Below are 22,630 nucleotides of genomic sequence, written 5' to 3'. Positions count from 1 at the left end.
CCCATCATTGAGACATTTAGCTAAACAATTCTCCACCTTTACACACGGACCCCCTTGTGGTCCCCATGTTGGCATCACAGAGCTGAACCTTGTGCGGCCTGTGATTGGTTATCAGACTTTATTGCTTTTGTGTTTGTCTTCATCGAAATCCCATTCAAAGTACCTGGAGATGGTCTCTGTGATGTGTGATATCTGCTATGCGAAAGAAAAAAAAAAAAAAAAAGTATTAGACTTGCCACCTATCACTGGCATGGGTGTGGGAGACAGAGGGAGGGAGGGAGAGGGAGAGAGAGAGAGAGAGAGAGAGAGAGAGAGAGAGAGAGAGAAAGGAACATCTGGGGCCAGCTCCAGTCTTTCTTCTTTAACCACACCCACAGGCGCATTTCTCGCCACTGCGCTCCTTTACCTGCCGACGGGATCCAAAATCTGTGCGTTAAAGCACTAAAACGACATCGGAGCATCGATACATTCACCGGAAATAAAGACAGTCGCGTGTCTTTCAACGAAGAATGGACTAACGCTTCACTCGGTAAGTGATAAATCACGGTAGTGAACTTTTTGATGTGTCTGAGATGAGTCAAGCTTTCGAGTTCGCGTGTCAGCCAACTGGAAACGAGTGGTGTCAAATGTGTTGCTTCGTTGGCTTTGCTTCACGGCAGCCAACGAAACGATCACTTACCTCTGGTGGTTGAACAAAGGCTCGTATGTCGCTAAAGAGCCAAAGATGTCCCGAAAATATGTCCAAATTACGCATTCAGCCTGTGCGTAAAAAGCCGTTTCTTGTTGAGACTCACACATTCAGATGACTAAATACTGCTTTTTAAAGACACAGACCAGATGGCTGGCGGCTTTTAATCTCTTTCTGAAATAAATGTTTGTATAAAAAGTTGTGAAATGGCGGTATTTCTCTTCCTGAGATGTACGTGAGAACTCTAGGCGTGTTAATAACGTTGGTCCAACTTGTTTTTTCTCAGTCACAGTTTGGCTCACGTCTCACTGTTAGTGGTTGGGTTGATAAATGAGACATGTTGGAGACGTCCTCATATTAAATCAGCCTTGGAGGATAAGTGACACAGTCCGAATAAAAGGGTTCTCTGTTATAAAAAGCCACCTGGTGTTGAGTGGGATAGCACTAACACGGATGTTCACAGAGTGACAATGACAGCATGTTCACGCCATTCTTCATTCTGTCACGTCCAGGTCTGAAGATAAACGACGACCAGCGAGAGAAGAATCCCAGGGAAGACATATTTGACTGCCAGCCAAGGACATGGACTGGAAGACCTTCCAAGCCCTCCTCAGTGGGGTGAACAAATACTCCACAGCGTTCGGCCGGGTATGGCTGTCGGTGGTGTTTGTCTTCAGAGTGATGGTGTACGTGGTGGCGGCGGAGCGAGTGTGGGGCGACGAGCAGAAAGACTTTGACTGCAACACCAAGCAGCCCGGCTGCGCCAACGTCTGCTACGACCACTTCTTCCCCATCTCCCACATCCGCCTGTGGGCCCTGCAGCTCATCTTCGTCACCTGCCCGTCCTTCATGGTGGTCATGCACGTGGCGTACCGTGACGACCGCGAGCGCAAGCACATGGCCAAGCATGGCAACGAGAGCAAGCTGTACAACAACACGGGCAAGAAGCACGGCGGCCTGTGGTGGACCTATCTGATCAGCCTCTTCGTAAAGACGGGCATCGAGGTCTCCTTCCTCTACATCCTCCACCGCATCTACGACAGCTTCTACCTACCCAGGCTCGTCAAGTGCGAGGTGTCGCCTTGCCCCAACCAGGTGGACTGCTACATCGGCCACCCCACTGAGAAGAAGGTCTTCACCTACTTCATGGTCGGAGCTTCGGCCCTCTGCATCATCCTGAACATCTGCGAGATCATTTATCTCATCTCCAAGCGCATCGTGCGGTGTGCAAACAAGGTGAAGAGGCGCAATCGCAACATGGCCGTGCATCACGGCAAGTACGATGACGACCACTTTAACAACTGCAACGACACTGTGATGAGGCCGGAGCCAGAGCTCAGGGAGCTGAAAGAAAAGCCTCCGTCCTTCCGGAGTGCGTTCAAGCCTTCCTTCAGGCCATCAGCACTTATTCTTGAGGAGAAGATACGGGCCTCTGCTCCGAATCTGTCCACTTCCTGATTGGAGTTTGTAATCAGGCTGAGGAGCAGGAGATCAGCAGTGCTTGGGCTGGAACCCAACAAACAAACCTCAGAAAACAGACTCAGAACTATGAGCCAAACGACAGTGTGTGTCAGGCCCTGGAAGTTGAGTCATCAGCTCTGGGTTCTTCCTGTGGGCCCTTGTGTCTACAAAAGGCTCTTTTCGAGTGCCTGAACTTTGGTTTCCAAGTCAACATCCACAATATTTACAAGTCAGCCAGAGCCAAATTGATTTGTTAATGATGTTGGCTTCTTTTTTCGAATGCAATACGGGACTGTGTGCCTATTTAGCTTCACCCCTTCACTCGTATAGGAACATTCCAGTGAGGTGTCTTGGTCTTTCTTGTGATTGGAGTCTTAACACGGGAGGGGAAGGAAACTCACACAAGAAGGCAGGACACACCTGGCGGAGGTATTCACCCTCACTGCCAGCGTCTACAGTGGTGTGTCAGGACGTTCTGTTGTCATTGAGTGATAGCTGTACATTTCAGTGATCACGCCTATAGTATAGCTTCATCTTCACTACTTAATGTCCAGATGGATCCAAGTCATTGGAGGCTGGTAAACAGTTACACACTACGATGATTTGGAGTGTGGACACTCCAAAAGTCATAAATTTATGGCTGAGTAATACTTGAAGGGTTGAAAACTGGCTAAAAATATTTGATATTTTTTACTGCATTTATTTTCTCAGATAAGATTTAACATATACTGTATCACTGGTATATTTCCTCATCTAAAGCCTTGGCAGGTATACACTTGTTCTCAGGTTTATTCTGCACAGCCACACGTTGTACATAGACTGCTTCTGTTTAGACGTGCTTGTACACAAACTGGCCTCATCCAAGACCACTGTTGATTTAAATAAAGCGAACGGAATGCTGCTGTTTAACCCTGTGTTGTTAGAGCTGGAGCACAGTGGAGGAGGTGGGAGGAAGGCTGGACAAATAAGCGGCTCATCGAACAACTAGTCCATAATCGTCCACTGCGGGCGTCAGGTGGAAATGTATTTTCTGCACTTGTAAATAGTTTTTTTTTTAAATATATAAATTTGAATATATTACATTTATTGAATGTGTGTTTCTGTTCTGTGTTTTTTTCTTGTTAAGATTTTGATTAGAACAAAAAACAAAATACACAGCACAATGACAGTACACCAGAGGTTACAGACAAAAAGATGTAAATATAATATACTTGCTTAGGCTCATCATCAGTCATTGTTCACAGGATTTCTCTATTTCTTTATATTTCTGCTTTTTTATACTTATAGTTAGTACTTTTTAGTCACTACATTTGTTTGATAACTTTACTTATTGTAAGTCATTTTGGACAGAAGCATCTGCTAAATGCCCTAAATGTAAATATAAATGTAGTTAATAATTACTTTGTAGATTGCATGTGCCAAAGCAGTGTATTTTCAAAATATTACACTTCATCAACAGTTGATTAAAAAACCCCCACTGATTCTGAACCAGAAAAATGCTTTATATAGGATATTCAGTCAGGCCATAGCATACAGTATAAACATAGAGTATGTGTAAATGTATGTATAATTTACTTTTATTTGTACTTTTTATACTTAAGCACATTTATTGCAGTATGACAGGTAGCTTTTACAACACTTCATATGTTGCTTTATAGTGTCCCACTGTTATAATGTTAGATGTTTTCCCAGAACATGTTCCCACTTTAATTTAACTTTATCCAAGCCAGTGCAGAGGGAGAGAGACATTCGTCTGTAAAGTTTGTATGCCGTGTCTTTATCTGTTGAAAAAACATTTAAATTTACAGTCTGCCAGTACCTTCGATATGACTTTCTGTTGTATAGGTTTTAGCTGTAGATGTAGTGCAGAGAACACAGATCAGTCTTAACTGTGTAATTTTTAAACACTAGCTTTCTAAGGATACGCCAAAAAAAGGCTCCTGAAGATATTCCAAACTCATTTTTTCTCCTGGGTTACTATCTGGTCTTTCTTATCATTTACCGAATGGAATTTTTCCATTGCCGCTGACTCATAATTACAATTCACCATGACATGTCATTCTCTCCATCTGTCATACGTCTTTTTAAGTGTTGTAGAGGCCTGCAGTAAGAATCTCTGCCTGCCTGTTGAACTTGTAAGGCTGGTTTTTACAAGGTGTGGTAAAGGAAAGACTTCTTGTTTATTCTGAATCAATCACACAAAACAAACTGAAAAATCTCTATGGAGATTGAAAAAGTTCGTACCTTAGTACCTTATATCACCAACTCACCTTTTGATTTAAGTGTGTAGTACTGATGTTGTTCACACATTCGAGGATCAGTCCTCTTAATTTAAAGTCATACTACGCAGGATTTGTAGGTTGCTATTGTAAGTAACATGGGGGTGAGACAGAAAGAATCAGTCCAACATGACCTGGGTTTTCTTCATGCTGACGCCCAGAAACATTCCAAAACAGCAAAAAATAATAAGAAAAGAAGAAAATATAGAGGGCAGGGTCCCGCTATATAATATATTGAGTCTACACATTTTCTTTTTTAGGAAAACATGTAGAGTATACTTTAAGTAACAACCTTTCTTTACAGTGTTCAGTTTGTTTTAGAGATGTGATTTATCACAGCGCTGTATATTTCAGATCAGCAACACATTCATTTGAGAAATAAGCATTTATTTAGATTTTTCACAATTTGTTAGATATGTACATTTTAAAATAAATAATACAGTAAAACTAGAAATCCTACAATTTAAAATAAAAATACATTTTGAAGATCAGTGGAATACAGCACACCAACATGTTTTCACAGGCCAGTAAAATGCCCAAATTCAAAGACTGGTCATTTCCATAGATGCTTCCGATAATTCATCTGACAGTGATCACTGCACACAGTTCTGTCTCTGTCTGACAGCAACAGTGAGTTTATCCATCCCAAGGAGAATTTACAGGTTCATTTGTTAGAAGTATCAAAGTATGTGCTTCACTTCTGTTTCTCCACTGCCCAGGAAGAAATTTAAGCACACTATTAAAGAAACAGGTGAAGGCGTTGCTTCTGACTGGTAGGATGTGTATGATTAGACTGACTTTACATAAGGCACCGTTCCAGCTATGCTTTCATTGAGTGAATATCTAATCAGATATTTGATTCAGAAACAAAAAGGTGGGGTAACCACCATCGAAATATTAAAAGTAATATCCTCATAGTGGTAGAAGGTAAATCAATCTAAGAACTGTACAAACAGCAGATGATGGCTCCAGGTTGCATGATTACGCTGCAGTGTACAGTATGGGAAAGAGCCAACAGGTTGATTTGTGTCTACAGTTTGCAGACTGCCTGTGCCACTTTGGAGTTGGACTTCCTGTTGAGTGTTCGACAGATGAAAGCTCCAGCATCCATCAGCTTTGAGAGGTCCACCCCCTGAAATGAAGATGGAAAGTCAAAGGGTCAAACTTGAAGGAGCTCCCACTGTACGCAATAATTAGAACTAAATGATTGGGTGGAACATCCTGCAAAGCTTGGTGCATTTAATTAAGGAAAGAGCTGCTTTTCCCAATAATGAAAGTATACACTAGATACAGTAAATAAATTAAATAATGTTTCATTAAAAATGCTTCTCCTTCCTATTTTACCTGCACTACTAATCAAACATCTGGAACCACATACTGTGTTGATGTTTTTCTTTCTTCCGTCAATATCAGCTCTTTTAACATGAACAATATACAGACCATAAATATATAAAATATAAATGTAAAATCAGCCTAGAGCATTATTGAATGAGCTGACCCAAGACTAACCTTGTACTTCTAATTTTGAAGCTTTAACAATGACTTTACTAAACGCAACAAGCCTGTTAATTCCAGCTTTTTAGAGGCATTAATGTGTACTTGACACTGAAACAGAAACCTGTTTCTATTTAAATCTGCACTGATTTTAATGACAAGTTTCCAATTTCTGTTACCCTGCCCTGCCCTTTCAATGATCTGGTTGAACTGTACTCTACTGTACAGCATTTTGTTTTCCATGTTCAAAACTATGCTTTTTTTTTGGCAACTATGCAGACTTATCTACAACATAAAAGCAAGAAAAACAACATCTGAATATACTGAAAAGACCTCTCTGCCATCTGACTGTAATGAAGCAAGCATTTGTGACGGGCAGTTCCAAACTTGAACAGTAGAAGTTGTGTAAGCACAAATACGAAAGCAGCATCTTTAATTTCTATTATAAAGAAACTGAAAAGAAACTCTTACTGTTTGAATCCCAAGTCCATGCAGCATATAGACTACATCTTCAGTAGCAACATTCCCAGAAGCCCCCTGGGCATACGGACAACCGCCCAGTCCAGCAACCGACGAGTCGACGACACCGATTCCCATCTGCAACACAAAGGAAATCTTTAATACAGTCAAGACTGCACCATCAATGGATCACCTAAATGGACACCATTCCACCACATGTGCACTTCAACTTCAGATTAACCACAACCAAGTCTGACCTGTAAGGCTACGAGGATGTTAGCCAGGGCCTGGCCGTAGGTATCGTGGCAGTGTACTGCCAAGGCACTGATTGGCACCTCTTTGCTCACTGCCTCCAGCATTTCAATCATGCTACCTGGAGTCCCCACTCCTATGGTGTCACCGAGGGAGATTTCGTAGCAGCCCATGGAGTAGAGACGTTTAGCTACCTACAGGATAGAAACGAAGCTTGAGCAGCTTGGACAAGTTTTCTGTGTCTTTGGCAAAGGGGGATAAAAAGATTTCTGCCAGCTTAGGTAACGTAAATGCGTATCAAGTAAGAACTCACATATGCAACTTTTTCAGGTGCCACCTTGCCTTCATACGGACATCCAACAACACATGACACGTAACTATGGTGGAAAGAAACACAGATGAAACTCTTGAAAAGAATCAAACCATATAACTCCAATGATTTATATAGTTGTTTATGTTCAAGAGGAAGCCAGTGAGCCTACCCTCTAACTGGCACACCAGCCTCTTTGGCTGCTTTCATAACGTCATTGAAGCGCTGTAAACTCTCATCCACTGAGCAGTTTATGTTCTTCTTACTGAACAGCTCAGATGCAGCACCAAATATGGCCACCTCTGAGGCTCCTGCTTTCACCTGTAGTAAGTAAGAGCAAGGAAAAGACACATTACCTTCGGTTAAAAAAAAAAAAAAGATGGATGTTTATGTAACTGTTTGGAAAGTGTGTTGGATTATGATGCTTGGCACTCACAGCAGCCTGGAAACCCTTGAGGTTGGGGGTGAGGACTGGGTAAGATACTCCTGGTATCCTACCGATTCCCTTCATCACCTCCACCTGATCTGCCATCTAATATTTGGACAAAAACATCAGAAACTAATCAAGTCACTTTCATTCCAACCCACTGCAGTTTCTGTGCTGCCCTCAGCGGGGTGTGTCGGCAGCACTTTCCATATGAACAGCTCTGGGAGAACAAACTCACCTGTGGAACCCATTTTGGAGATACAAAGCTGGTGGCCTCAATGACTGGCAGCCCCGAGGCTGACAACATGTCAATCAGGTGAATTTTTGTCTCTGTTGGCACAATAGTCTGAGAGAGGAAGCAGGAAAGCAACAAGATGAGGAACACTTGAGAAAAACAAAACAAAACAAAACAAAAAAACCCCTCCGAGACGATGCATGACTGAGATAGTTTCACCTGGTTACACAACACATCAGCTATGCACCTGCTCTGCCTCAGTAGAACAGTGATAGTTAAGAACAGACAACTGCGAGCAGTGTTAACGTTACCCTGAAGGATCCACTGGCAGTAAAAGCTGCTTTGTGATTAGATTAAACAATTATCTTTTTAAACAACGTTACCTTTTCGTTTTGGAGGCCATCTCTGGGTCCCACCTCCACTATTTTCACCTTTTCTGGAAGAGCTTGACCAGCTCTGAAACCCACCTACACAAACACACACACACATTAAATACAGCCAACGAGCTTTAATTTGTGAATGTTATATTGTACATTGCCGGCCTGCTGAGCCTGATAAATAGCCAACTAACAACTATCTGGGTGACTAAACCTCTGTAGCTTCACCGTAGAGGACGCGAACAGCTAACGTTAGCTAGCGAACAGGAAGTGCTATCCAGGTCTGCTAGCTAAACATGCACAGAGCAACCTGCTGGAAGATAAATCTACTATATACTAACAATACTGAAAGTAAACTCACTGCTTGGACCTTTGGTGCGGAGCTAAACGACAGATACTGCTGACCCATCGCTGAACTTAAAGTGCCTCTGTTTACAAGCTTAAGGACGGCCGCCATGTTGGTCCAGCCTCAACTCTGACATCACCCGTTCATCGTGAGAGGAGGAAAAGAGTCCCGACAGATTTTAAAAGTACCTCAAGAGCGCCATCTATACGCCGGGTATTTAATGGAAATTTGCATTGAAAAATCTTTTTGGAAATTTAAGATGTTAATTAAAAGTAAATGCCCACTATTATATCTATTATAAATACACAAGAAAGCTCGTAAAATACAGTTAAAAATCCTACATAAAATGTCTTTTGACACTTTGCCAGCATTGTCAGGTTTGCACTTTATGTTTAACAGTTTTGTCACAATCTAAAGCTGTATTTTAATGTTTAACAAAAAATATCATAATAAGGTGTAGATATACTATATATTTTTTATTCTAATCGTTAGGATTAGGAAATGCAGATATATGATGCAATTTTTCTTGGTTGATAAGGACACATCCTGAGGATTTTAGAATGGCACTGGGTGTGGATTTAATGTATTTGCTTCGTACTGCAGTTTATTTCAGAAGTCTGAAATGCAAACGCCTCACATTACGTGAGTTCACCCTACTTTCCATGTAAACTGACGTGGATAGACACAGACATGTATAACAAAATATCTTTAATGTGTCAAAAAGTAAAAAACAAACAAATAAATTATAATTGGCTTTATATCATAGTGCATATCATTATGAAACATAATCATGAGAAGAACTGCAACTGTGGGACATTGGAACAAAAAGTGTCTGCTCTTGACTTTCCCTACAGGGAGTGGGGAAGTAGCAGAGTCATTACTTTGTCCTTGTCATTTTGTGTTACTCAAATGCCAGCTTTTATCAAAGCAGAGAGTCCAAAAGAATAGCAAAGCTTGTCTTCCATGCATATGTAAAAAATATCTTTGAAAGAGCTATCATATAATTATTATAATTAGAGCAAAGGAAACACTGAATATGCATGCTTTGGATACTGCATATCTTTAAGAAGCTCGACAAAAAGCATTCCACTTTGTCACAAAGGTCAACAATCTCATGGAAAGTAAAGATTAAACAGTTGCATTGAACTAATAGACAACTAATATATCATAAATGTGTGTATTTACATGAGTGGGTCACATATTGAATGCATAAATTCTCTTGCATGGCTTTAGCGCACAAACACACACACGCACACACACACACACACACACACACACACACACACACACACACACACACACACACACACACACACACTTTGGTTCAATTTCACGGCAGCTCTTCCTCGCTGTCGTCCACTTGTTGGATGATGAGGTCGGCCCCCGAGTCTTCAGCCAGGTCGTCGTCATCAGTTACCATCCAGCTCCTCTTGGTGTCCCCCTCCTCCTCCCCATCCACCCCCAACAACAGGGCCGGCTCATCATTGTTCCCCTCTAGGCTGTCCATGGGGATGTCATCACAACCCACTTCCTGGATGCACGCAGTGCACATGCGGTAGCGTCGTGTGCCCTCACACACCACATGCCCGGTATCCTCTGTCACCTGACACTTACACCTCCTGCACACCAGCTTCCTGGCTTGATGGATCTATGAAGGATCAAAAAACATGAATGCAAAAAATACAAATGTAAGTATGTTTGACACTGTTACACCAGTCATAAATGACAGTTTATTAGTTAAGGTTTCACTTGCTGGTTGTTAACAAACCCACCGTCTCAAAATGGCTACGAAGATGCTCCAGGCGAGTGAAGCGTTTATTGCAGGCCTGGCAGGGGTACGGCCTCTCCCCAGTGTGACAGCGCAAGTGGCGCTTCAGGTCCGCCTTCCTCTTCACCGTGTGTGTACAAAAGGGGCATTTGAAGCGCATAATAGGGTTGGAATCTACAAAGAGGAACAGAAACCGTTCAGAGTTTTTTCTGTTTATTCCCTGGACGTCACTATTTCTGGCTGCTTCTGAGGGCTAGACTCATGCCAGTCTGCTCGTGATGTAGTGTGTTATTTCTTTTCTCACTTCTCTAAAGGTAAAAGAACTATTGATTTCCCATTTTCTCACATACAGTCCAACTCACCTTTGTTAAAGTGTCCAATAACACCCACAATAGGTGGTAGAGTAGCATACAGCTCCTCTGCCTTTTCAGCCTTCTGTGTCCTCGCCTCCTGGATGTCTAGGTCTTCATGCTGGTTGGAGCGAGCGCTGTTGGGTGCTTTCCTCTTGGTCCCCCCTTTACTTCTCCGGCGCTCCGATCCAGGCAGGGTATACAGTGGGTCATGAGGGTCCTGCAGTTCCTCTGCCTCTGCGTTGAGATCACTAGGGCTACTTGGGTTAGTCGTTAGGGCTGAGGCTGATGCCTCCTGCTCAGAGTCCTTCCCTATAAATCCAGACTGGGATCTGGAATTGTCCCGGGTCCAAAGTGCTGGTGGTGGGCTCACAGAGCTGGGGCCTTGCTGCTGCTCCGAGGTCTCATCTCCTACTACACTGGTGAAACTGCAAGTCTCAGACAAGCTGATGCAGCGCTCGCTGTCTTCATCTTTCACGCTGATGTCCAAGGAGGATTTGATGAAGTTCTTGCAGTAGTTGATGACATTGTTCATCTGCAAGTAGCTGGCTGCAGACATCACCTCAATCACATTGTGACTGGAGAGGTCCAGCTGGCCAGAGTAAATGAAATCTAGAATAACGGTGAAGGTGTCGGGGCTGAAGACGTCGAAGGTGGCGCTGACAGAGTCGGACAGCCCGTCCGGCCCCTGGGACAGCAGCATGCGGAAGTAGCCGCTGCTGGCAAACAAGACGTTGCGGTGGGCCCTGAAGAGCTGGCCCTCCACCAACACGCTGCAGTCACAGAAGAGCTCCTGGCGGCGCTGCTGGTTGAGCTGCTTCAGCAGGTTGCTTTGGTGAGCCACTGTGATGTCAGCGGCGTTGAACCACCTCTGAGGCTGCCTGCAGGGGACAACATGGCAAATCATGACATGACAATCATGACAATTACAGATGCCTTGAAGACACTGTCGACATGCACTACCGACACTGAGACACTTCCGTCATCATGATCCCCAATTAGCAATACAGGAGCCTATATGTAGAAATAATGTGTACTGTTAAGTCTACATAGTCAAGAAAGAAACATGCACCTTTCCAGTGTGATTCATAGGACACTTATCCTCATGAGCGTCAGCTTATCTGATATTATGCTACAGATCCAAAATACTAACTTGCAGGTCACACAACAAACACAACAGTGACACCCCACCGATGTAGCTGTCAGCTATCCCCCCCCCCCCGTCTTTGTTTCTACCCTGGACCATCTCCAGCTCCGCACATGGCCCACCCCCTCCGGACTTCATTCTGCACTGTGATTGGCCGAGCGAGCCTTCAATCACAATCATCTTCTAATGGGCTACACCCGACTCAAGTCAGAGAGCATCGGGTGACAAAACCCTCTAATCATCCCTGAGGGAAGCGTAAGCACGCAAGAAATGCCTGATGTTATAAACACACCAGAATGATGGGAAGATGAAATAAAACACTGTACCCGGACATGTCATCCAAAAGGGGAAAAGAAATTGCCGCAACCTCCTTTGCAGAATAGTTCTCTTCCTCCTATAGTACCCTATTTACCATCCTCATGTAGGCTGAATTACACGCAGTCATTTTTAATTACGTGATGCTTGCTGACCGGCTCCGCGGCGCCCGACAACCCCCCGCCCGCAAGACTCTTTGGTGCTCTTCATGTCACGAGAAAACCAAAGTGTCATTTCTTGCCCGAGCTATTCCGCGTTGATTCAGACATTACACACGACCTACAAAATCGACACGAGAGTGCTGCAGTCCTGCGAGAGGAAAGCGGGCAGCGGCGCACCAGAGCAGCCCAGTCTGTCCTGGAGCGACGCCCACTTCAGGCTCCAGCCAGCACACAATGGAAAAATAGACACAAACCTCCAGCAACTGAGCACGCTGCGAGCTGATAAATAGACATATTCGCAACAGTGTATCGCGCTGGGGAGGAGAGCCGCTCACACGCCCGTTTTCATCCTCAAGACCACCCCCACTTCTCGCCGGAGGTCCGGAGCGCGAGCGAGCAGCGGGGAGGATTTGCCTGCTGCCCAAACCCAGCGACTCTTTCCCAGGCGTGAGGTGTCGGCAGGACCCGCTTACGCCCCACGCCGTGATACCACTGACAAAATCCATCGATACTCACTGGTGACTCGATTCACCCGGCGCCCGATAGAGTCTATTCGCCCCCAAGTCCGCCACCATGTCCATTTTTAATTTATTTTGCCTTTTTTTCTTTGCTGTTTTTTTTTTCTCGTCCAGGGTCCACAGTCAGGCACTTCCTGCTCAGCCCTAAAGACCGAAACCCGGTTAAAGCGACTGGAGCACTGTGCTGACGTGGGTGTTTATTAACTGGGCGCCCGAGGGTTCAAGGAGCCATTTAAAGCCCTAGTGTCCCGTTTAAATGAGTTGTATGGACAGAATCTTAATATTGAACCGCAGCCTTAATAACTCAGAAATATTTGTTCAATAATTCTGTAGGGATTTTAAACTTGACTGTATCATACTGGCATTTATTGTATCTGCCATGGCATCACTCTGTTATTCCTGAAGGCAAATGAAATGCTCCTTTACTGCAAGCTCATCACATTTGTAGTTTCTTTGACTTCAACATTCTTATTGGTTCCTTTCAATAAAGCATTTAATCTCACAATGTGGCCAACATTGTCACAATCATTCAAACAAACTGCACAACTATTTGAATCAGGCCACTTTCATGATGGAGTGGAAATAAAGGCTTCAGTTTCCTCTGTAAGAAAATTTATTTATTCTGACATTGTTATAGCTCACAAATCAATACATTATTGAAGAAAATACACATTGTTGAAACAACAACACTCAGAACCCCCTAGAAATAATTTTTAAAATTTTTCTTCTAATGTAAAAGGTAATCTGAGAAAAAATAGAACCGTTAGTATAGAACAACATAGAAAATTAAACATGATAAAACATAAAACATTCAGCTCCCCTGAAGGTCTCATTCGTTTGTTTATGTGATACGCAAAGATGAGGAAGTTGATGGTTTGCTTTGGCCCAGTGATTAAGAAGAGGAAAAAACATGAGGTAGCATCAAGAGGCTGTGCCATTGGGAAATCCGGTGGGGTTCATGGACTGCCAGCGCCACAGATCCGCACCTGTACAAGAGTAAAACAAATATCATTAGGAATATTGTGGGAAAATACTTCTCTCTCTCTCTCTTTCTCTCTTGTGCACACACACACACACACACACACACACAAAAAACATGATGTTGATTTTACTATATGTAATTTGTCGTCTTTTTAAGTGCATCTGATGTCTTATATGTACTGTATGTTTTTCTTAATTTTTTATATGGGCCATGCACCAACGAAAGACACATTTAAATGATTGCCAGCATTAATGGACAACAATGTTTTTGAATCTTGAGTCTTTGCAGGTTGGCTGTCCTTACACATTCTTTCCAGGTCAAATTCGGCCTTCCAGGCCAGTTCAGCCTCAGCTAGACGGGGGTCAGCGTAACATGATGCTATGTCTCCTTCCCTGCGTGGGGCGACTTTGTATGCAATCTATGGAGAGAACAAATTATTCATATGATGAATAAACAAAATGAAAGGCGGGTTAGCCTTAACAACGGAGAGCTTCAGTGGGTCAGAGGCCGGCCACGTTCACAGTCGTTGTCAGCTTGGGCATCCTTAAACCCACAAAATAACATAACATATTATGGTTACCTGAAGTCACTTAGGTGGACACACCACTATGACAATTTACGTTGGAGAGGAAATAGAACCTCTGTCACTCACCTCTCTCCCTGATGCCTTCTCCATGGCTTTCACCATCTGGAGCACAGAGTAGCCTCTCCCTGTTCCCAGGTTGTAAACCTATGACGATAGACACAGTAATGCACATGACACATGCACACAATGCCAGAACTCCCATAAATACCTCAATCATGTGAACATCCAGTGAACTAGAAAAATAATAAAAATGTGTTAAAAATGTGCTTTTGATCGCTCAAGCGTACCTTGCAGCCACAGGCATCCTTCAGCTTCTTCAGAGCTGCTATGTGTCCTTTTGCCAGATCGACCACATGGATATAATCCCGCACACCTAGCAAGACGAAGAAAGCCTTGTTTACAAAGTTCTGAACTTCAATAAAGACGTTATACGATGGTCTTCCTGTTGTTAAGAGCACTGTTCCCCAAAATAATTAAATCTGAGCAATGCATTTAAAGGTCTTATCCAATACCTGTCCCGTCAAGGGTGTCATAGTCGTTCCCAAACACACTGAGGCACTTTCTTCTCCCGATGGCAACCTATGAGGGAGATTAATTACTCAAAGCAGGTAACACATAGTGGAATATGCATTGCATGTTCTTGTCTAAACATTCTTTTGGCAGACAGTCCATGTACCTGGGCGACATATGGCAGAAGGTTGTTGGGGATACCCTGAGGGTCCTCTCCAATCTGGCCAGAGCAATGAGCTCCAATTGGGTTGAAATAGCGCAGCAGCACTGCATTCCAGTCCTGCTCACACAGAGGCAATAATGAAACATCACATATAAACTGCATATGTTTCTTTGCATCTCTGAATGCACTTCCACCTTCGCATCAATACCTTCTCTGCTTTACAGTGGTCCTTGATCATCTCCTCAATAAAAAACTTGGTTTTGCCATAGGGGTTGGTGCAGCCGCCAACGGGGTGCTGCTCGTCGATAGGAAGGCGCTGAGGGTCTCCGTACACCGTGGCTGAACTGCTGAAGACCAGATTGTGCACCCTGTGAGCCTGCATCACCTGATAAACATGCAGATGCAAACAAACACGGCACACGCATACGGTCAGCAGCCGATGAAATAGCAGTCTAAAGCACGAGCACACAAAAGTCTGAGGAGTTAGTGTCAATGCTGCAGACATGGTGAGCTCCACACAATAAAAGTTACACAGTGTGCAGTGTTAGAATTAAATGAACACACACGGTCACACACTCACCGAACAAAGATTAGTGCAAATAACCATCAGTTCAGAGCGATGACCAGAATGAAAAGTGCAGATTTAATCGGCGGATGATAAACTGACCTCAAGCAGGTTCAAGGAGGCAGTGAGGTTGACTCTGTAGTAGCGTAACGACTGCTCCACTGACTCCCCAACGGCCTTCAGACCCGCAAAGTGCATCACTGCGCAGAAAGTATGCTGAAACACAGGTAGGTATGAAGTCAGGTGTGATGGGTATGACCCATGTGAAAAAACTTCGGATACAGTCCCTGACAGCGTTACCCATTTTCAATGCAATGTATTTTTTGAGAATGTATGGTAGCCAGCGGGGACATTCTTTGTTTAAAAAGAAAGAAAGAAACACAGTCTCTAAAATCTGAGTATTGAATTATGTTACTGCCAAAAATGACTGTTGTATCAATCAGACTGATTGTTTCATCTACCAAAGACGAAGTCCACTTGCATGTTCGTTCGTTCGTTCGTTTTCTTCCGCTTTATCCATGCGGGTCGCGGGTGATGTTACCGCTTTTATACCACCTTTTTCAAGGTGGAGCGGGGATACTGGGGCCAAATCCAGTGGCTCTATGGGCGAAGGCCAGGGTACTCCCTGGATGAGACGCCAGCTCATCGCAGGGCCCTTACTGATGGCAGTGACTGCCACGAAGGTGCCAACTGCACATCAGGAGCAGTGTTGGGGTTCAGCATCTTGCTCAAGGATGCTTCGGCTTGTAGCTCAGTCCCGCCCAGGGGAGCCAGGGATTTGAACCAGTGACCTTCCGGTCACTAGTCCTCAGCTCTACCCACTGAGCCACAGCCGCCCCTCCACTTGCATGTATTCAATACTATTAATTTCAGAAAATCAACTGACTCTCTTACCTTTTTGAAGACATTCTCCAAGCCAGGTTTGTCCAAAAGATCGAGTTCGTGAAACTCAATGTTGGTGTCCAGCAGCTTCTCTATCCTGCGTATGCTCTCTGGCACGTCTCCTTCTCCTCCATTTACCGAAGGAAGTAGCACGTACAGACACACAGACACACAGACACACACACACACACACAAATTGAGCGTCACCACACAAAACAAACACTTGGAACAGCCAAGTTTATGATGACGTATCAAGTTACTCATCAGCCTGTGTCTCCAGTCAGGGAGCTTACCTCTTACGGCATTGCTGAAGTTATCGACCACGATGGGCTCGTAACCTGCTTCAATGAGCTCCACCACACAGTGGCTCCCAATGTAGCCCCCTCCACCTGTGACCAGCACCTTCTCTGCCATTCTTGGACCTGGCAAACACAACACACAGTGTAGTACATGCAATCAACCCGCCTTCCACAATCCTATTGTGGTCATATTATCTCAGCTGCCACACTGTGATCCTTAATTATAACCTGAGAACACACTCTTGAGAAACAGGAAATCCTATTCGTCTGAGCACCTGTAAGCACACCTGAACTCGTAGGCCCACTGGACAGGTATGGGACCCGCCCACTATTGTCCACGTCAGCGGGCACAAGCCTTAACCAGTTTAACCTCATGGAACAATTATAGTGTATTCAAGACTAAATACCGTTCAGTCTTGCCAACCATCAACATATTTTGAGGGTGCGTACTTGAGTCTTTACAGTTTATAATAAGCTGAAACCTACCAGTACATTGCATTATAAACGTTTTATGACTCATTTCCATTCAAAATTAAAGCCCTGAACGCGGCACATGCCACTATTGAATGCTGACTGAGAACATAGTTTGCTATACAGCATACACTCATTCAGGCTACGTCCTTAACGCTCCCTTTTACAGCTTTTAATGACGTCTCTCTTGTATTCTTGGCTCTCGACATAAGACTATACAACAAAGACAAACTGATTCATAATGGTCTTGATCAGAAATTCCAGTTTTTAAGTAGGATTTTTATTGTGTACTCGCTGCATCTTTGCCAGATTATAATCAAGACGAGACCAAAGCCTAACGTTAACCCTGAGAGCAACTTCTTTGACACACTGTCAAAATAAGACCACATCGTTATTGAATGATTGCGGGTGTCAGTGGAAAGACTTACTAAAGCTCCTGATACCGCGTCAACAGTCGCTCGCGGCCGAGTCTCTGGATAAACCAGGTCAGGGAAAGCAGAGTGTTTAAGGACTGAATGAAGGTTTATCTGTCAGTTCGTCCAGCGAAGTTTCCCCTCTCTCTGTTGGACATTTCTTCACTTCCTGTGAACGTGGAATAGAGTCAGTCAAGTAAATGCTTGGCGCGAGACTTCCCGTGCGTCTTCTTTCAAAATAAAAGCATAAACACTCCTAAACTTGCGCCACCCAACGTTTAATTTACTTTAGCTTGAACTGCGAGCGCAGTAAACCGATTTTGAGTGATGAACACACCTTGTATGATGACTAGAACAACCGATGAACTCGCGTTAATCCTGTCATAACGCAGATTTCAGTGTTTAAGTTGAAGTATAGACGGATTCACTCTTTGCATTATCGCTGTCTTCATGTCGCCTGTGAAGTCTCCGCCGTAGTACGTGAGCGCCTCACATGCCGTGACGTCAGACAGCGCTCCAATAAAACCACGCCCCTGGTCAGTCAAACAGAGAGGTGACTGTGCTGTGTATACACCTTTGTGTCGTCTCACTCAGAGTTTACCGGATGGCAAATGAAAAGTGCCACGTTACCGAAAAAGGACATCCAGAGCTTTTACAGGCAGTAGGCTCTATACAGTAAAATACATGAAATATTTTTATGTTGGTGTATACCATCAGGTCCAATTCAGCCAGTCGATAGGAAGTGTGATCTTATTTGTGATGCATGTTATCCAGCAGATAGGCAAAAAAAACAAAAAAAAAACAACTTTCACTAAACCTCTCCCGAACCCTCCTCAGATCAATAATTAAAGTCACATCTGTCACAGTGGCAGGTGAACAGACTAACAGCCAACACAGGACTTTATGGACACACACAAAAGCATGTTAACAGTATACAAGTGTTTTATGAGTATGATGAAAGTTCTGGATCCAAATTGCAATATTTATAAAATGTTATCATTATATCATTAAGCAATTCACTTCACAATATAGAGAGTAGGCCTATATGACAAATACAAGTTTGAAACTAGCATCAAATTTGAAAGAAAAACAAGCAAATATAGAATAATAAGCAAAATCCACCATTTCAATTCCTTAATCAGTGAAGCTGCTGTGTAAAGTTCAAGGCTTACAGTTTTCCTGACTTGACCCATAAACAGTATTCTAGCACTGCAACTTTCAATGTGAACAATATCTAGAGAAGCAGGTACACAGAAAGTATTATCTTAGATGGAAATCATTAGCATTATTGGCTTAATTAGTTGATGGTGGAAAAAGGATCCAGTTTCAGTACTCCGAGACTGAGGTAAGAATAGAGTTATTACAATGAAAGACACACACGCTGACACACAGACAAACATAAAGCTCGAAGACTTCATTTGTTAGTTGGAGAAAAAGTTACCTCATACCTTATTTTGTCTTTAAATGATTTCCTTCCCTTCCCACACTCAATACACACATCACTATGAAATCATCAGGAATTTCACGCTACTCCACTAGATAGAGAGCTTCCAAGACAGAAATGCATTTTCTTTTATGTTCAGATCCTTGTATGCTAAAGAATACTTGTTGAATATATACTGGGATATTAATGTTCATACGAACAGTTGTTGGTTTCCCATGCGATTCTATGATGTGCAGATTTTGCAGGATTCTTTGATATCCTGTGCCATTTCTGAAGCCTGTTTGCCATTCCTGCCCTGCCCAGAGACACTGGCACATGAAGAAAGGCAGCTGAATTGGGAGGAAAGAAAGATGAGACGCTGTTGGATACCTTAGAGATGAAGGGAGATGAGAGAAGTTTTGCCCACTTCATTCTCTGCAAATGCCGTCTCTTTGTTAGATAGGACTTGGAGCTGATGAAGAAATCTCAAGAGGGAAAACAAAATGGCAAAATAATTCAGCAGGGGTACATGGTAATAAGAACGAAAAACCAATCTGACCGATCTGAAGAGGACAGAGGAAAGGAGACAGGAGGAACAGCATGTGACTTTTTGACTGTCAGAGAACAGCAGACAACCAGGACTACATCAGGAAGATTTTTTATTTCTGACTTTGTATGCCGATGCAGGTCAGCAGCATGACTCAGCTTTGCCTGTGTGTCTGTATATTCAGTGTATGGCTCTACACTTCCCTTGGGTTGCCACCCCAGCATCGTGGTTGGTTGCGGTTGTGGGAAGAAGGCGAGGGCTGCAGGGAGTGCATCCAGCACCTCTGCCCCCCAGTCCCTGGCGAGTGTCCGGCAGGTCGGGTGCAGGACAACTGTGGATGCTGTGAACAGTGCGCTAATGTGGAGGGGCAGCAGTGTGACCCAGATGGAGCACAGAAGTTCTATGGCAATTGTGGAGAGGGCCTGTTCTGTCGGAGGAAAATGCCAAAGGGGAGACACAAGGCAGAGCCAGAGCCTACATGTGTTTGTCAGGAAAAGGGCCCTGTATGTGGCTCAGATGGATGGACCTACCAAAATGTTTGCCAGATGAGAGAGGCTGGCAGCCGCAGCAACACAACCATCAAACTCACTGGAAGAGGACCTTGCAACTCTGGTTACTGCTCTCCTTTATTACTTGTAATTAGCCTAGGAAAGTTCATCGTTTGAAGATTTCAGTGCTTGTGTATAGTTGTCTTGATAGGGAACATTTTAGGGGTACTGGTATTGAACCTTGGGGTACTCCTTTTCTTTTGCTGCAGCTCCCCGCATCGTTCAAGTTCCTAGAAACCTGTCCAACTACACTGGGAATGACATCGTGTTTAGCTGTGAGGCCTCCGCCTATCCTCTTCCAAACCTCAGCTGGAGGAAGACAGGGAGTGACAACTTCCTGCCAGGAGATGATCCTCACATCTCTGTCCAGGTTTGATATGAGCCTTAGTTATTATGCATAATTGAAATTTGCATAAATAGTGTATGCTTTTGATTAAACTTTGTCATTTTGGATCACTTCATTTTTCTGGATTTCGTAGGGCTCTCGTCCAAGTTAGCTCAATAGATAGAGATGTTTAGGATTAAAGGGACATTCACCTGATTTTACACATCAAATTCAGTTACTTCTTATCATGAGGAGTGCTACTAAGCCTGTGAAAACTGTTGTATAACATCCTTTGTGGCTGTGAGTGAGCTTTCCAAAGTAAAAGAAACGCCCTTGTGATCTCATAAAAGAAAATACTAAGTTGCATTATGGGAAATGTTGGATTCAGGGTTTTTAGAGCTGCGGACAAGGAACTAAAAATCAGTCTCAGCCTCTGGTGGTCCAATTCTGACCATTCTGTTTTTAATCTGTCTTTTGTGAGAACCCCAACTTTGTAGGAGTGCAATACTAAATCCCTGGAGTACCCCTTTAAACTTTTCAGATTTCAGATGGTGGACATTTATATGTGAGAATCACAAGGGGTTCTGTGTTAGGAATGACGGAACAAGTATTCAAAAGGTAAAATAGAATCATACAAAGTGATTCTTCTTTACCATTTGTTTTCACAACAGAGATGAAACAGGGGTAAACAAAAAGGAAATGAGTTTCCTTTTAAACACCCACACAGCAATGTGTTCTTGTGCCATCATTCACTTGTAGACAGTCATGTAATTGCTAATTGCTCAACTGGCAAAAAACAAAACAGTTCACGATTGTATTCCTCAATTAAAAATATTACAGAAGACAGGCTGTCAATACTGGTGCTAGTGTATCATCAATAATGTAATGATTTATGTTGCTAAATTGCCTTCTCATACATCCTATACACATTTATACCTTACCTGTTGAGGTTTATTCCAGCCCTTATTTTCAGGCTCGAGGCGGTCCCCAGCGCTTCACTGTCTCCACCTGGCTTCAGATACAGGGCCTCCACGTCTCTGACACAGGGATCTACTCTTGCATCTCCCACAATTCCTTTGGAGAAACATCTGCATCAGCACAGCTCACGGTGTTGACACAGGGTGAGTCTTTGGGCTCCTGCTCATCTCAATCAACAGCTGAAGTTGCTGAAAGATACTGTGTATTCTCACACGAAAGTTTCTTATCTGTTCTCCAGTGGAGACGGAAGGCCTCGCTGAGCAGAAAACGGAGCGCTTTGATCATCTGGAAGAAGGCAGTGATGGACAGCTGGTATCTGGAGATTAGCTTGGATTCATTTAAGGCAGTTTATATGACCAGACAACAAGGAAGGAAAAATAAGTTTATACTAACATAGGGGATCAGCTTACATTTTTTACATTGCAACAGTTGTACACTTTTCATCACAATAAACATTTTATGCTTTTATTTACCCTCTTACTGTACCATGGCACACAGATAAATCATTCTTGTTAAGGAGTAAATTTGCATAATCATATCAACTGAATAATAACAATAACTCCTTGAACATCGGTATATTCCTCCTCTTGGCCATGGCTGCTCATTACAAACCGTAAAGCCACCAAAAGCTCAATAACAAGGGAAGCTGTCGACTCGTCTTTACAACAGTTAATTGAAATAAATGCCACAAATTATAATTAGAAACACACATACGAGTCACCCCTAAAGTAAAGGGATCAAGCCCACCCTCCTGCTCTCATCACTCCATCCAGAAAACACAGACTACTGTACATTTGTTCACTGACTGATGGATGGAGCAGAGGAGGGGTGTGACCATCCGCAGGGTCCCCGTCTGATTCTCTTCATCTCTCTCCACCTGAGTGCCAGTTAATCCTCCCCTCATCCCCCGACTCCCAGCTGGATACACCAGCTCCTTTCTGAATGGCAAGCTGCATTAACAGCGAGGAACTTTCCCCTGCAGTCTGTTAGTCAAAGCTGATTGGAGATTACGGGCCTGCGGCGAAAAACACAGCCCTCCATCTCATCCCAAATCACTTTCCACCCCTTTCTCTCCTTTATCTCTCCTTCTCCTCTTCATTTCTTTATCTTCTTAATCCCAGCCCTCCTCCTTTTTCAATGTCATCAACTTTCGCCCGCCGCCACATTCTTTGCCCCTATTCAGTGTTCCTTTTTTTTGACAGCTGAATGACAAGAAAGATGAAGAGGAGGAAGAAGGAGAGAGGGAAAGAGAGAAAGAAAAAAGCTTCCCCTCCCGAGTGGAGCCAGAATGATGTCATGGGGGCATTTGTCCTCCTGGTGTGGAGGCTTCCCTTCCCCTGCTAATTACCTT

General features: G+C 43.6%; 5 protein-coding genes across 10 annotated transcripts; 2 read left to right on the top strand and 3 right to left on the bottom strand.

Moving 5' to 3' along the window:
* The first annotated feature begins 376 nt into the window (after positions 1-376).
* gjb3 (gap junction protein beta 3) lies at positions 377-3,058 on the top strand. Its single transcript, XM_030391309.1, has 2 exons — positions 377-529; positions 1,201-3,058. The coding sequence occupies exon 2, from the start codon at positions 1,271-1,273 to the stop codon at positions 2,144-2,146; it is 876 nt and encodes a 291-aa protein (XP_030247169.1). The 5' UTR covers positions 377-529; positions 1,201-1,270; the 3' UTR covers positions 2,147-3,058.
* A 1,744-nt stretch (positions 3,059-4,802) lies between these two features.
* Positions 4,803-8,495, bottom strand: hmgcl (3-hydroxy-3-methylglutaryl-CoA lyase). The gene is made up of 9 exons (XM_030391308.1): positions 8,344-8,495; positions 7,989-8,072; positions 7,609-7,716; positions 7,380-7,475; positions 7,116-7,264; positions 6,947-7,010; positions 6,639-6,827; positions 6,394-6,519; positions 4,803-5,560 (listed from the first exon to the last, which is right to left on the bottom strand). The coding sequence occupies exons 1-9, from the start codon at positions 8,437-8,439 to the stop codon at positions 5,459-5,461; spliced, it is 1,014 nt and encodes a 337-aa protein (XP_030247168.1). The 5' UTR covers positions 8,440-8,495; the 3' UTR covers positions 4,803-5,458.
* Positions 8,496-9,019: 524 nt separating this feature from the next.
* Positions 9,020-12,785, bottom strand: zbtb8a (zinc finger and BTB domain containing 8A). Of its 4 annotated transcripts, none has more exons than XM_030391300.1 (4): positions 12,586-12,785; positions 10,459-11,327; positions 10,101-10,270; positions 9,020-9,976 (listed from the first exon to the last, which is right to left on the bottom strand). In XM_030391300.1, exons 1-4 carry the CDS (start codon positions 12,648-12,650, stop codon positions 9,659-9,661), a joined length of 1,422 nt encoding a protein of 473 aa, XP_030247160.1. In that variant the 5' UTR covers positions 12,651-12,785; the 3' UTR covers positions 9,020-9,658. The 4 variants fall into 4 exon arrangements, with proteins under 4 accessions (XP_030247160.1, XP_030247161.1, XP_030247162.1 ...); XM_030391301.1 differs by lacking the exon at positions 12,586-12,785 and adding an exon at positions 11,920-12,571; XM_030391302.1 differs by lacking the exon at positions 12,586-12,785 and adding an exon at positions 12,324-12,571.
* Positions 12,786-13,182: 397 nt separating this feature from the next.
* gale (UDP-galactose-4-epimerase) lies at positions 13,183-17,649 on the bottom strand. Of its 3 annotated transcripts, none has more exons than XM_030391304.1 (11): positions 17,474-17,649; positions 16,569-16,697; positions 16,288-16,403; positions 15,496-15,609; positions 15,037-15,213; positions 14,832-14,945; positions 14,668-14,734; positions 14,443-14,528; positions 14,222-14,299; positions 13,873-13,987; positions 13,183-13,573 (listed from the first exon to the last, which is right to left on the bottom strand). In XM_030391304.1, the coding sequence occupies exons 2-11, from the start codon at positions 16,687-16,689 to the stop codon at positions 13,509-13,511; spliced, it is 1,053 nt and encodes a 350-aa protein (XP_030247164.1). In that variant the 5' UTR covers positions 16,690-16,697; positions 17,474-17,649; the 3' UTR covers positions 13,183-13,508. The 3 variants fall into 3 exon arrangements, with proteins under 3 accessions (XP_030247164.1, XP_030247166.1, XP_030247167.1); XM_030391306.1 differs by having other exon boundaries at positions 16,288-16,400; positions 17,474-17,627; XM_030391307.1 differs by having other exon boundaries at positions 16,288-16,397; positions 17,474-17,627.
* Positions 17,650-19,562: 1,913 nt separating this feature from the next.
* LOC115566114 (kazal-type serine protease inhibitor domain-containing protein 1-like) lies at positions 19,563-21,741 on the top strand. The gene is made up of 5 exons (XM_030391837.1): positions 19,563-19,568; positions 19,650-20,040; positions 20,186-20,346; positions 21,275-21,422; positions 21,518-21,741. Exons 1-5 carry the CDS (start codon positions 19,563-19,565, stop codon positions 21,604-21,606), a joined length of 795 nt encoding a protein of 264 aa, XP_030247697.1. The 3' UTR covers positions 21,607-21,741.
* Positions 21,742-22,630: the final 889 nt, after the last annotated feature.

This window comes from Sparus aurata, chromosome 16 (genome assembly GCF_900880675.1).
Source record: "Sparus aurata chromosome 16, fSpaAur1.1, whole genome shotgun sequence".
NCBI classification, from domain to species: domain Eukaryota; kingdom Metazoa; phylum Chordata; class Actinopteri; order Spariformes; family Sparidae; genus Sparus; species Sparus aurata.
Note: the sequence above shows the minus strand (reverse complement) of the source record. Positions and strands in the feature narration are given on the sequence as shown.

Excerpts from the sequence above, each read along its gene's own strand:
- zbtb8a (XM_030391300.1), bottom strand. The coding sequence starts at position 12,650 with ATGGACATGGTGGCGGACTTGGGGGCGAATAGACTCTATCGGGCGCCG. Across the intron at positions 10,271-10,458 it reads TATTGGACACTTTAACAAAG|ATTCCAACCCTATTATGCGC; the intron begins GTGAGTTGGACT and ends TCCTCTTTGTAG. Across the intron at positions 9,977-10,100 it reads TTCGTAGCCATTTTGAGACG|ATCCATCAAGCCAGGAAGCT; the intron begins GTGGGTTTGTTA and ends GATCCTTCATAG.
- hmgcl (XM_030391308.1), bottom strand. The coding sequence starts at position 8,439 with ATGGCGGCCGTCCTTAAGCTTGTAAACAGAGGCACTTTAAGTTCAGCG. Across the intron at positions 7,011-7,115 it reads GCTGGTGTGCCAGTTAGAGG|TTACGTGTCATGTGTTGTTG; the intron begins GTAGGCTCACTG and ends TTTCCACCATAG. Across the intron at positions 6,828-6,946 it reads CACCTGAAAAAGTTGCATAT|GTAGCTAAACGTCTCTACTC; the intron begins GTGAGTTCTTAC and ends TCTATCCTGTAG.
- gale (XM_030391304.1), bottom strand. The coding sequence starts at position 16,689 with ATGGCAGAGAAGGTGCTGGTCACAGGTGGAGGGGGCTACATTGGGAGC. Across the intron at positions 14,735-14,831 it reads TTCTGCCATATGTCGCCCAG|GTTGCCATCGGGAGAAGAAA; the intron begins GTACATGGACTG and ends TCTCCCTCATAG. Across the intron at positions 13,988-14,221 it reads AGAAGGCATCAGGGAGAGAG|ATTGCATACAAAGTCGCCCC; the intron begins GTGAGTGACAGA and ends TTCTCTCCATAG.
- gjb3 (XM_030391309.1), top strand. The coding sequence starts at position 1,271 with ATGGACTGGAAGACCTTCCAAGCCCTCCTCAGTGGGGTGAACAAATAC.
- LOC115566114 (XM_030391837.1), top strand. Across the intron at positions 20,347-21,274 it reads ATCCTCACATCTCTGTCCAG|GCTCGAGGCGGTCCCCAGCG; the intron begins GTTTGATATGAG and ends CCTTATTTTCAG. Across the intron at positions 21,423-21,517 it reads GCTCACGGTGTTGACACAGG|TGGAGACGGAAGGCCTCGCT; the intron begins GTGAGTCTTTGG and ends TCTGTTCTCCAG.